This window comes from Nannobrachium achirus, assembly GCF_963921795.1.
Source record: "Nannobrachium achirus genome assembly, chromosome: 17".
NCBI classification, from domain to species: domain Eukaryota; kingdom Metazoa; phylum Chordata; class Actinopteri; order Myctophiformes; family Myctophidae; genus Nannobrachium; species Nannobrachium achirus.
Genome location: NC_137824.1, coordinates 45,695,494 through 45,709,814, shown reverse-complemented (window position 1 = coordinate 45,709,814; position 14,321 = coordinate 45,695,494). Strand labels below are relative to the sequence as shown.

Sequence of the window (14,321 nt, the reverse complement as noted above, 5' to 3'; positions counted from 1 at the left end):
CTTCATGCTGCGCTGTAGAGGTGGGACGTTCACGAACGAATCGAGTCTTTTGAACGGCTCTTTGAAATGAACGATAGATAGCATTGTGAGCTTGTAGATCAGCTATTTTCAAATGGCAGATATGTACCTATATATGTCCGAAATAAATGTATATAGGGTTGAAGTTATTTGTAATTATAATCAAAATCTACAAAGTAACTACTAGAATGAGCCAGTCTTTTGAACGGCTCTTTGAAAGGAACGGATCCCAGAGATCCGGCTCACTTCAAAGAGCCATAAATCCCATCTCCACTGCGCTGTGTGCATGGTTACGTGCATTGGAAATATCAGAGCTTCAAGCTCACAACAAGGCGAAACGCGCCGTGCTGTGAGCTTGTATGTCTGCTATTTTAGACACGCACACAGCCTTACGGAGAAGCACACATCACGTTTCACAGCTGACAGTTCCAGCACCTTGTAACAATCAGCGTGGGTTTAGTGTTATAATCAGAACAGAACTGGGGTTCTTCCGAGGTAATCTATACCAAGCTGGACCCAGTAGGCCTAGACGATAATAAAAAAGGGACACGAACTCTGTGGAATCATGGATATTATACAAGCACGCACATGACTTTCTGATCGCATGGATGTGATGCCATCGTGGTCAAAGCAACAGAGGCAAGTCAACCTTCCTTGCGCCATCATAACATAACATTAACAAAATAAAACAAATGTGTGTAAAAGGTTTAATGAGACGTGAAGCCAAAATCATATAGGCTACTATTAACTTATTAATGTGTAGGCCACTGTGTGGCAGGGCGCGCAAACGGTTCGCTTGAGTTGCGCGCCCACTTTAACCTATTCACTTCTTTTTTTTTTTTGGCAAGCGATACCTCTACATAAGTAGATAGTTAGGATATTAATTTGTTGGAACATATTGCAATTGCATCTGTGATAAAGAGGAAGGAAGCCCAGCGCAAACATAAAATGGTGTAATTATCAGTTGGGTGCACGGTGCACCATGCAGATACAGTATCTCATCTGCAAACACGTATGTGACGTTCAATATAATATGGCCGATAAATTAATTGATTGGCCGGTAAAATATAATCCTGCCGGCCAAGGTGGCCGGCCCCAAAAATGCCTAGCGGAAACCCTGATATCAGCATGTATGTGTATTAATTGAATGGATCAAAGGAACTTTAAATCCCAGGCTGAAAAGGTTTTTGTCAGGCCAAGTCCTAATCTGTGATTTGTGAAGCAATATGAAAGGAGACTTATAAGTCAAGGAATCCAAATCCACATGAAATGATTTGTAATGTTTGTTGTTGTGACCAACTCTGTACTTGCTTTAAGACCAAAAAAATAAACTATTAATTAATTTGGCTTCCATAGTCGCCATCGTGAAACCTGTCATGACGACTGAGAATCTTAATCCATGTGCATTTGATTACATGTGTGTTGGATGCCTTTACATGTGAATACATCTGCGTTTACGTGTGTGTGTGTGCACTGTACAAGTCTCTCTCTGGAAGAGGGCCATGAAAAGGCTTGGGAGCAGCTATGAAAATATACACAATGAAATTCAATAGGAAAAATCTCAACCACCTCCACAAACACTTTATCTGAAATATGGACTGAGTGCACACACACCAGCCTCCTCCTCCCCTCTCTGTCTACGACATTAGGTTCAGCAGCACCGTTCCACTCACCATCTATTAGGCTTTATTCTGCAATGTGTCTCCTCTCTCTAATCCCTTCTCTCTCTCTCTCTCTGCTTAGTTGAAAGGCTTGCACTTCATATTTGAAATATATGCCAGGATTGTGTGTGTGCGTGCCATGTGTATGTGTGTATGTATGCTTGTTTTTGGGGGTTTTTTCTCGAGGAGTGTGACAAATTGTAATTCAACTAAGATTTATACAAGACCTTAAAGAAACCCGTTCTGCTAAGGAGGTAGAGAGGAAAAGGAATCCTGAGCTGAAGCCTCTGCGTTTTTCATTCATCTCCCCTCTTGGTTCTGAACCATTAAACTAATGTTATTAAACCAACGTCAGTGGAATGACATCCGTCTGGATGGAGTGGTGCTCAGTATTCTCTCAAGGATGCAGAATGCTACATACTGTATACGTTTAAGAGAGACATTGTCTTAATTCAGCAGCACTGTAGAGCAGTGGTTCACAAACGTTTTAACTTTTTGCAAGTTCCAGACAGTGTGCTTCCTTTGATTTGATATTAAGGATCCTTTTCTGAACATTTGACACACTAAAACAATAGCAGCCTATAGTTTTAACATGGAGCCTGTTAGAGTAGTTTGTTCAGTGTGGCTCCTCCCACGTGATGTTGACCCTTGGTGTGTGAACTCACTCCTAAATTGCAAACACCCCGGTTCCACTAATTTGGAGTTATCCAAATCTTCCCAGTGGCATATGTGAAAAAAAAAATAAAAAAATAAAAAAAAAATATATATATATATATATATATATATATATGTCACGGTTTGTTAGAGAAACAGGACGGTCGAGAAACGGAGCACTCGTCGTGCAGCACGGGGCGGAACGGAGCCGCTCGATTGTCCACGACATTGCAAGCGGCGCGCAGGCCAGCGGACCTTGGTCCTGCTCTTCGCCCCCGAGCACCGCAGGTGCGAGTGGCCGCGAAGAGCGGGCCAGGGCCGCGCGGCCGGCGGAGCGCCGCGCGAGTTACGAAGCCGTGGTGAATGCAATCGTTATATTTATGCCCAGGCCGTAAGGCCTGGGCAAGCCCACGATAAACGCCCTGTCCAAGTGACTACAATGGAGCTAATGGCTAAGCTAGGCTAGGCTAGGCTAGGCTAGGCTAGTAAATAAAGTCGCAAATAGAGTCGCAAACGAGTGACGTCAGCGCCTTCACTAGTGAATGGCTGTCGTCGCCACCTGGTGGTGATTGGTGTGTGGTGAACGACAAAACAAGCGCTCTTACATAGAACGTCCTGAGTTACCCAAACATCCGGTAACATATATATAAAATAAATAAATATATGTATATATATATATATATATATATATAAATTGTCACATAGTGCTGGTGAGTGGTGGGTTCACGGTTCGAGCCAGATGGGAGGGTGAGAGCTGAACATGTACTGCCAGGAGCCAGAGATCTGCCCCCACTTGAATCTGGGAGAGCCTGCATTTACAACCAGCCACTGCTATCTTTACCTGCCCCTCCGAAAAGGAGAGAGAGGAAGTGAGTGATTGATTGATTGGATATGGAAGGGATGTTATCATGACTCATTGGAGAGTTCTGTGATTTTGATAAGCATTTTCATTTAGAAGCTAGCGTAGCCTTAAGGGATTTCTCAGAAACCAAATGACTGTCAGTCATATCAGGCTGTCTGCCAGCATATGGATGTGTGTGTGTGTGTGTGTGTGTGTGTGTGTGTGTGTGTGTATGTGTGTGTGTTTGTGTGCGTGTGTGCGTGTGTGTTTGAGATTCTCCAGTCCTCAGAAATTGAATGATGATACAGTCAGAACTCCATCTCGCTGACTCAGCTCAGACTGTTCATTTCAATAAATGCACACCAGGCCTTCCGACATTATGCAGATAGAAACCAGCGTGAGTCCCCTGATGACCGATTATGGCCAATTAAATAAGGGGTAATTAGTAAAAGGCCATCTAGCAAAGCACACGGACCAGATGGACTTCACTTAAAGCAGATTTTTTATGCTTCTCAATAGAGCCTACACCTTTTTGTCAGGCAACTCAGGACAAGGTAAGAACCTTACAAGGTAAGAGAGAGGGGTAAATGGTGCATTTAGATAGCGCTTTTATCCAAAGCGCTTTACAATGTGCATTACATTCACCCATCCACACACATATTCATACACCGGTGGCAGTGGAAACCATTCAAGGGACCAACCTGCTCACCGGGAGCAACTAGGGGTTCAGTGTCTTGCCCAAGGACACTTTGACATGTAGACAGGAGGAGGGGAAGACTTAATGAGTGAGCGAGTGACTATCCAGTGATTTGTCATAGAAGGGAGATTATCATGCATCATTGGCGAGTTCTGCAAAAAAAAGTTCTGATTAACTTTTTCATTTATAAACTTGGGTAGTTCTTTTTTGGTCAGAAACCCGAAACGAGCGCCAGTCTAATCAGCCTCTGTCTGCCAGCGTATGGATGTGAGTGAGTGTGTGAATGAGAGTGTGTGATTCTCCAGTCCTCAGACTGATAATAGAGTCAGAACTCCATCTCGCTGACTCAGCTCAGCCTGTTCATTTCAATACAGTCACTCCAAATGGCCGACGCAGCCAAACATGAGAATCCACAATATCGCCCCCAGAAGTCCCCAGAAGCAGAGTTCTCTACAGCAAACACTGCACTGCAGTTGAAGACAACCTTGCTGACAATGTACTCCATGACTCTACCACTTAACAATACAAATATTCCAGAGTCCATGTGAAGAAAATGGCTGCCTGATAAAGATGTGCTCATAGTGGAATCTGGATTTTTATCTGGTAGATTTTACATTTGTGGTCCCCAGCTGATGACCCGCTTAGGCCCACAGAGGTGTTCAATGAGGTGTCACAGCACGCCTGCTTGAGAGGCACCGGTGGAGGTGCGTCTCGCAGCAATGCCCAGCAGGAATACCATCACCTGCATCCATGACATGTAATAAAGAGGTTAAAGAAAGGCTCTGGACGATCAAACACTAAAAATGTCCTCAACGAGGGACAATTAGGTACTACACCAACCTCAAAGATGGAGCACATCTTTAAAGCTTGGCATCGGGCCTGATATTTGTCTCAGGATTGCAAAAATATTAACAGAGTTTTTCACCCAAAAATGACTTGTTTTCTATAATTTACACACCCCATGAAGCCTTGAATTTCCTGGAGATTTATTTTAGTTTCTGTCACATTCCAAAGCTAATAATATGATGACTGACTGACAGAGGCCAACTCTCTCCGAGTTACAAACACATAAGGGTCCATTTGGTTCCTGCTGTAACTATCATGCTTTCTAGTTAGCCTAGTAAACTGACTCCTCCCATCTTCTGTTCGAATCTGAGGATGAAGGCAGGAGAAGGAGCCTGGTTTACGAGGCTACTTTCTAGTAGCCTATTTCCGTCAGTGGTGGAAAAAGTACTAGAATTTCTTACTGGTAAAAGTATGGTTTAAATGTTTTATTATAGGCTAATTTATATCTGCAAAAAGACTAATGTTTTAAAATAAATAGTTGGGTATTAAACAATAAGGATCCGAAATTTAGTGGAAGTAGAAGGAACGAAGGAAAGTACTGGAAATTGGACTCAAGTACAAATACCTACAAGTACAGTAGGCTACTCAAGTAAATGTACTTTTAGTTACTTTACACCACTGCTACTGCTGCAGAGGAGTGGCCAAATGCCACTAAGGGCAAAGCTGGGTGCTCTCTGCCTCTCTGCCAGAAACAGTGCGACATGGAGGACAGAAGCAGATGCAGTAATGTATTTTGTCGGGTTCCTGGAAGCAGTGAGGTAGGAGAGCCGATTGCCTTCCTCTTTTCAATTGCCTTCTTGGAGAAACTAAATACTGGACTTTGTTATGCCAAACAACAGGTAGTATGTTGCACACACACAGAATTGGACCCTGTGTTGCTGAGGACATACGCAATTCCCACACTTTAATTGCTTATATCGGTCGGGGATAGAGATTGGATCCTATGGGAATTGCAGGAAAGAGATTTGCTGGCATGGGAAACAAGTTAAGGATTTACTAACAACACCTTCAGAGAATTTTACACAGGCCTTTACACTTCCTCATGAACATCGCCAGAATAGGAAATTCTCATTTATAAATGGACGAAGCCTTCCTACATTACAGACCAGTGTGAGTCCCTTAATAGCTGATTATGGGCTGTTAAATAACAGAGGTAATTAGAAAAATGCCATCCAGCAAAGCAGCTAGACCAGATGGACTTAAAGCTGAATAAATAAATAAAATACCAAAGTGCAGAACACTATAGGCTGGGGAGAAAGCAATTCAAAGCAGGCTGTTGCGTAAAGCTCTAAACAAGATACAGATATTCAGAGGCGTAGCTATAAATCAGACCAACTAACAAACGAGCAATGACTGGACTACGGTCTGGGGACATACAGTACATGCAGTTACATAAGGTAACAAGAAACAGCTGGGCTAGCAGGAGACACGGAGACAGAACATTAGGGAACAAGAAACATCTGGGCTTGCAGCAGACAAGGCAAGGCACCACACACTAAGGACACCTACTGGACAGGTTAGACAGCATAGAGGATCAGGACACTTGATATAGGGGCAACACACTTTTATTGAAAATGTATTTTTTTTAATTTACATTTGATAGTGGTGAATTGCCACCCACTCTTAGGGTTGGGATCCCTTCGGATTTTAACGATTACGATTCTCTGGAGGGCTTTTATGCCTTTATTGGATAGGACAGTAGACTGACAGGAAATGGGGGGAGAGATGGGGAGTGACATGCAGCAAAGGCCGTCCGGATCGGGAATCGAATTAAGTGGTATGCGCCTGGACCAGTAGGCCAGCGCAGGCGCCCCTACGATTCCCTCTTAACAGTCTAATTCCTATAGGGGGTTCCAAATGAACCCTTAAAGGTCTGTAACTCTGAGAGTGTACAAATTGTCCAAATGTACCCGTTCCATTTGTACACTCTCAGAGAGTTATTGTGGTCCTTGCAATTTAAATGTTTTGGAACCACTGTATTGTAATTGTATAGCAGAGGGAAGTCAATATGCCAGCTCTGACAATGTGAAGAACCGGTTCCAGAAACACTTCCAAATGTGATGCAACCGATTCCTGGTTCCTCAATGTTGGATGCGGTTCCTCCGATTCCAGATCCCAACCCTACCCTATCTACGCCATATTATCCACTGAATGCAAAAGCTACCATCCATTTCATCTCACTCGATGTGGAAATCCTATCCAAAATGTATAAACCATTAAAGTTTATTGGGCAAAAAGAATAAAGCACTGGAGCGTCACAGACGATTACGCGATGTTTATTTACAAGTTGCTGAGTAAACAAGTGACTAACGTTTCCATGCCAAGTGCATCTTCATCAGAGCCATGACTCAGATGAAGATGCACTTTGGCATTGAAACGTCGCTTGTTTACTTATCACCTTGTAAATATAAAAGGCCTTTAATCGTCCGTGGCGCTCGAGTGCTTTATTCTTTATGTCTAATGACACGCTCCTGTGCTGCATCAGACCTGTGTGTATTCTTTTTGTGCTTTCACTGTTTGATGTGCAGTGGTACTCCCTTTCTTGTCATTAAGGTTTATTGTATGCACAGTAAAATACAGGTGTCTACACCACACCATTTGGGTGAAGTGATGTCCACCCTCATACACCTTATTCCTAACAAGAGTCACTTCTGACAATATTAGGTGCCTTATCAACAGTGGTACTTTTTTAATCTTTGCTATTGGCAGAAGTGTATAAAATTGGTCATACATTATACAGTATATATAACCAACTGGAGGCAGCAGTTCAAGCAGCGAATGGGGTAGTTTCTTATTTATGGAACACCAATTTCTCTTTTGCTCTCCTGTCTCGTGATTAAACCTCTTGCAGCTGTAATTCAAAATGATCAAAATGTGCCTGGAGTCACAGTAAGGAGGGCTCCATTCAAAAGTGTATTCCTCATAATATTTCCTCTACAGACCCTGGCAACTCCATAACTGCTCTACTGTGAAAAGGTTATCTGAATATTCTAGTAATACTTTTTTACCTGGACAGTATCGGAGGCACCCTCCCTGAAATTCTTACTGTACCAAATCATTTTCCATTTCCAGTGGCCTAAGAAGGCCTAAGAAAGGAACAGCATCCCTAAAGTTGACTACCTCCTCCCCCCCTCAAACAGTTCCTCGTAAATATTTCCAACAATTTGAAAAATAGGCAATCTGAACAGCAAAAGACAAAGGTTACAGTACATCTAGGAAAATTACAACAACCTAATGTGGCTTAGGCCTCCCAAAACTATTATTTTATAAACTACGCTGTCAGTCTTATGCAGTTTGTTAAGTGGGCAATGCACCCCAAGAGAGCACTCTGTGGTATATACAGCAATAGAGAAGTCAGCTTTTACTCCACAACCCTAATATTGCTTTTTTTGCTAAACTCACCCCATTATTTCTAAGTTACAGGGGGCCTGAAGGAAGGTTTTCAACATATTCCAAATTAATCTGTAAGTTAAGCCTCTCATTAAGCATCTGGTCAAACCCCATTTACTAGGTAATTCCCATCAAATATTCTTGCCCTTGGGTACCTGTATGAGGAGGATGTACAAAAAAATGATTTGATAACCTTGCTCAAGATTAATCAGTCAAATACCCAATTTTAGAGATACTGTATTTACAGCTGAGGCATCTCATCATAAACATGTTCAGGACCCTCCCTCAGGATGGATTACCTTCATAAAAAGCATGAAGCATCATGATGGTATGCCAAGAGGCGTCCTTCCGCTATTCTATGCTTGTCAACAAGAGTAGACACAGCCCTAGGTCTTAAAGTGGTAGGTTAACCCATTTAGGCCTAGGATTATTTAATGCTTTAACTATTGAAAAAGTGTAATTTCTTTTGCAAGTCTTTGAATATATCTTTTCAAAAGCGAACATTTGTAAATCAAATATTTGCTTCTGGGGGGTCCCTGATAAAAAAATATTTTGAGACGGGGGTCTCAAATACATATAATTCTAGGGGTCCTTGACATGAAAGAGTTTGAGAACCATTGACGTAGAAACGTGTTTTTAAAAAATCGAACCTCTGTTCGAAGTGGAGCTGTGTGTGTGTGTGTGTGTGTGTGTGTGTGTGTGTGTGTGTGTGTGCAACAGCGCCCCTCCCTTAACATGTGTGGTCAGAAAAGGTTACTGCAGGCTACATACAGACAGACAGACAGACAGACACGGACGGAGACAGACCCACACACACGGCCACGTATAGGGAGCTTGTGTTCCACACAGCTCCAAAAAAACGTTTGAAGAATTTAGAAGACACTTATAGAATCGGGTCAAAATTCAAATGTTCACGATTTTTCAAAAATAGCAGATCTACAAGCTTGCAGTGCGGCAAACAAGGAAAAGAGGGTTTTATGGAAGATGCTTCTGAACACCGCTTTAAATGCTATAATCTTAAAACAATAACTGGTAAATGACTAACTAAATTACTAGATAATAACTTTCTACAAGCTCTCAATGTGTTGCAGACCCATTGAGCGCTTGCAGATCGCATATTGTCGCTGTGCAACATGCTTCCATAGAAGACATGTTGACTGAGAACTTTAATCCACGAGTCGTTGCAGCCTGCAGTTATCGACAATGCAAAACCACAAAAATCTATGTGAACAACGATATCATGTCATGTTCAGCAGATGCACTGATGACAAGATAAACTGAGTTGGGTGAATTACCCGTAATGTACTTGCTTTTGGTTAATCTGAGCTCAGTTTCAGCATAATGCAGTAGAAAGGTTGTTATTTGTTAAATTATATGGAGGGTGTAGTTTGACCTAGTAACAGCTGCAATAGGTTAAAAAAAAGCCTGCAACATTTTATAATTAAAGCTAAATGTTCAACAAAACAGAGTACAAAGGCTTTGATGAGTATGTTCTGATACTCAGCAGAGTTACATAAGTAATGCATTTGTAAAACATTCCTACTGTGAGGGGACGGCCAAAATACTGTATACACTGTAATTCAATACGAGAGTCCCTGTGATGTCTGTTTTATCCATGTCACCACATACAGTCCTGGAGGACATAGTGCTCTCTAAAGAAAGCAGTGTGGTAGTTTTAGGGTCATGTGGTACCTGGCATGAGAGGCTGTCCATTCATGTTCATTGGAGCCATGCCCAGGTTGTTCATGGCTGTTGCCCAGGCGCCCGGGTCTGACATGGGCATCGTCATGGAGTTGGAGTCCATGCTTATGTTGCGGATCCCTTGTTCTGGAGAAAGAAAGAGGAGAGAAAGAGAGAGACAGAGAGTCATTATCACTGGCTGATGGTTGTTGTCTCTTCCTCTTGAAGAAATTGCATGTGTACATGTGTACAGTACTTATGCTGTTTATGGCCAACACGGCATTGGCAGGGCTGTTTGCGTAGTGCTCAAGACAGATTCTGCCAAGAGCAGATCCTGTCAGCACCACTGCCCTACACGTGTAGTGTTGTTGTTAGTAGGAAGGAATAAACACAAAGGGACCCAGGAGGAAGGGGACTAAGAAAGGGGAGGAGCCAACTGAGTTCCTGTTCCTAGACAAAAAAGGCAATTTTTTATGAGTGGGCCCGCCAAATGGCCCCCACCCCATTACTACACCCACTACATCATATTCATCAGAAACTGACCAGAACTCCGACCACGGGACTCTGGCAATCAATTAATACCTTTGCAACCTCTATATTAATGGCAAGTATTTCCTACGGCTTTATGTAAAAAAGAAAATCTGAACTAACACTTTAAAGTATTTAAAGATTTTCTGATTTAGAATTTGTAGAATCGGCCTCAGGTCATAAGTCACTCCCTCCTAGCTCCGACCCTCCGATGAGTGACTCATCATCTGAGTGATTTCATGTCAGTGTTGTGCCAAAGTGGAGCGAGAGCTCCGAGTGAGTCCCAAAGGAAGAAGAGGAGAGGTCAGTGTGACTGTGTCATTTAGAGTCTGTTCTCCCACACACTTCAGCTGAGAGGTTAATCAGCTCGACCTCTGGACACTTCCTGTCTCACCGGCCTTTGACCTCTATACTGAGTACTGACAGTCTCCTGACACAACAATGAGCTATCATAGAAAGCGCTTGCACGCACACATGTGCATGTACATTACAAACAAAATTAACACAAAATTCAACATTAAATTGGAAGGCCTGAATTACAGTATTCCTCCCCCCGAATAAATATATTCAATGTAATGATACACGTAACCCTTCCAAAAATGTACAGGTATACAAAAATATTACAAATAAAAATAGTTTATGGAAGAGAATGACAATGGGAATGATATTTAAACTGTAATCATTATTTTTGACATGTCTTTCTTTCTTTGTTTTTACTCCTAATTTAGGACAATTAGAGATTCCCCGTGCATTCCGCTGTCTACTGATGATCCCAGGGAGACCACAGTGAGGAGTTTCATACATAATGCTTACAGCAGTACACGCTAATTCCTTCTAGCTGATAGCCAGAATATCAATATCTTTAAATGACAATGCAAATTAGACGTTATAGGAAACACAGTCAAAGTAAAGCAAACCCATTAAAAATGGTTTTAGTCAACAAGAATGGAGTAGTTTTCTCACAGCTCCACAGTGTATTTCACAACATTAATGCTCTTTAATTGGCTCCTCTGGTTGACCTTTCTCTCTAACAGAAGTGTAAATTGACGTGAGACTGTGAGTGTCTGGCTGAGCCAGGCTGCCCTCCCTCTTCCCTCCTCACATCAAAACAACACACACACACACACACCCCACCGTTAATAAGGATGAGGCCACTTCACACCTCAAAACATCGCTAGGACACTGTTGCTGTGTGTGTGTTGGTATTCCTAGAGTTGGGAGGCGCCTGAAAATGTGTAACAATGCGTAACAATGTGTAACAATGGTCTTGGTAAAAAGACCAGCCAATGAGGGCTCACCGATGGCTTCCCATGTCCTCTCAGAATAAAGCAGCATATGGGATCTACAGTAAACGCGTGTATCAAAACAGCAACTTGGGTAAGGCAAGACCCGCCCACGGAAGCTTGTGATTGGCTGAACCGGAGGTAGGGAGCGCTCCACTGTGTTCACTTGGACCGTGTGGAGGTGCCAAAAGTCGGGGGGACGTAGATTTACTATTCTGCCTCCCTGGTTTACAACTTCTAACGGTGCTGAGTCGGCTCATGCAACCTTCGCAATGCTCGACACAGCGACTCGCTCGATACCGCTCGCTCGGAGATGTCTCACGTGGCTCAAGGTCACCCGAGACGACTCGCCTCCGTCGTCATCACCAAAAACAAGCACCTTTACAAGAACCAGCCTAACCCCAGTTGCTGTTTTGAAACACGCTATCTAAGCATGCAATGTCAAACTGTGTTCTGCAGTGTGCAGTAGCCTTTATTTTCCACAAACACTACATGCAAGAAGCATAGGATCTCGCAAAGGGAATCCATTTCAAAGTCACGTCCGGGTTTTGGGCCTACAACTGTAGCACTTTGTGAGCCACTCATTTATAAGCGGATATAAAATTTAGTTGGTGTGACGCTACGATAATGTTGCTGATAAGACCTTCATGACCTTGTTAACTAGTACGACTCTATTAACAGAGCTTCTGCTGGAGCACTTCAATTACAGTGTTTTTTCTTCTTTTTACTGAGGTTTTACTACAGCTTAGAACACTTTTTTACTGCGGAAACAGTTCTAATGGGATGCACTCTGCACTTTGAGTCATCTCGCCATCTCTTCAAGAGGTAACGCACAGGTTACGAGACCACCCGGGACAGACATCATGAGCACTCCTGCAGTGGTTTCCAACTTCAGAGCAGTCGTGTCAACTATCTGTCAAAACAAGCACAACAGCCAGACACAGCAACAGCTGAGAAATCCCTAGGATCCCTTCAGCCTGCGCTGATTTGCTGATATGTGACAGCAGCAGCCAGTGTTTTGCTCCCCAAGTAGCTAGGGCAAGGGCATTTTTAATTATTTTACCACACAAGCCTATAGGCTTCTGTGCAAATACTACAATAACATTGATATCCACTTTTGATATCCGCTGCATTATTAAGTATTGTGCATTGTAGAGCTGAGACAATAACCACATTACCGCAATACCATGGGATTGAGCGGTTTAAGAGAGAGCTCTGTGTGTCTATAGCTAATCTCGCAAAAGTACTGGACCAATCGATGCCAAAGTTCTTGTACAACTTTTGCCACAGTAGGTAGTCCCTGATAGTTTTCACATGGTGAATATTGTGTGAATTCTTTGTCATTTTGTGAACTGATGTGTGAAATGTATGCCAATTTCTCAACATAATTTTGTTTTGTTTTTTGCAAAAATGTTATAAGTCATACACAAGGCCTATGGATTACAATAATAAAATAAAATGTAGGAATATGGTCACATATAAGCCCTTATTTAAGAAATCTCAATGTTGTCATTGACTTGTCATTGACCACTGATTGTCAATGCAATTGATTCAATGGTCAGCCGGTGGTTTCATGAATGTATGTACATAGACAAAAAAGGCACCTTGCCTGCCAATATACAGTACAAACTAACACACAAGAAACAGACAAAGGAGCATAAGGAAGCATAAACAATTGAAGTTTGATTGCAAGTTGCGTATTTCAGCACATTATGTCTTTGAACCAGATGACGTGGGGAAGCGGGCAAAATGTGGACGAGGCAATATGGTACACTTGTGGGGAAATATTTGCTGCGTGAGCAATACGTCTAATCTAAGATCACGCCAAAGGATTTACAAGCACAGTTCAGAGGTGGTGAGCTCTATATGCCATTATGGATTTTTTGTTCAAGCTGCTGTGTTGGAAAACACCTACACTTTTGAATGAGTTCATGGCTGGTAAAAGTCGAGACGCATGGAAGGTGAACAACATAGTTACAGAGGTTGGTTTGAATTTGAGTGGTCTATCGAGCAGCGTTGCCCTGAAAATACGTGGGTTCCAGCTGATAACCGATTGGCCCCCGAGTACACATACTTACTGTAATCACTGTACTTTTTTTTAGGTATTTGTATTTTACTTGAGTATTTGCAATTTCTAATATGTTTACTTCGATCTTAGCCGATCTACAAGCTTGGCGTCGATGTTGTACTTTTACTTTTGGTACTTTAAGTACATTTTGAATACAGGACTTTTACTTGTAACAGAGTATTTCTATATTGCAGTATTGATACTTTTACTTAAGTAATAAATGTGAGTACTTTTTCCACCACTGCCCCCGAGATGTTTTCTACAGAATGTCATAGGGCTTCTCAAGAAAGGAACAGAGGTCCTGAATTGATCGGACATTAAGCTGACATTCATCTGGAAGCCCTGCTGCATTTCACCCGGGGACTGAGGGACACCAGGGGTCAATTCCACAGCACTGGCCTCTGCTGATGGAGGGTTGAGGGTAGAGTGTGGAGGAGAGGGCCCCCCTGTGCGGGTGTGACTGCACCCTAATGGTAATTCTACAGGAGGTCAGTGTTCATTTTAAGCACCAACGAGCTGACCGGATGTCTGGAGAATCGGGATGACTGGAAGCGTAGAGAGCTCGTCTGAGGACCTAGAGAGATTTCCTATTTCGTAGGTTGCAGTCTTCTGCGGGTTCCTTCCACTCTCTCCCCCATGTCTATCACTGCCCGAT

The 14,321-nt window shown here is 42.7% G+C and overlaps 1 protein-coding gene across 3 annotated transcripts in view; it reads right to left on the bottom strand.

The window, feature by feature from the left end:
* The window catches only part of LOC308301448 (ecto-NOX disulfide-thiol exchanger 2-like), a 192,028-nt gene that overhangs the window by 54,246 nt on the left and 123,461 nt on the right, over positions 1-14,321 (bottom strand). For all 3 annotated transcript variants that reach the window (XM_080745441.1, XM_080745440.1, XM_080745442.1), the window contains one exon: positions 9,800-9,934. In XM_080745441.1, coding sequence (XP_080601567.1) covers positions 9,800-9,934 — 135 coding nt within the window. The remainder of the gene's footprint in view (positions 1-9,799; positions 9,935-14,321) is intronic.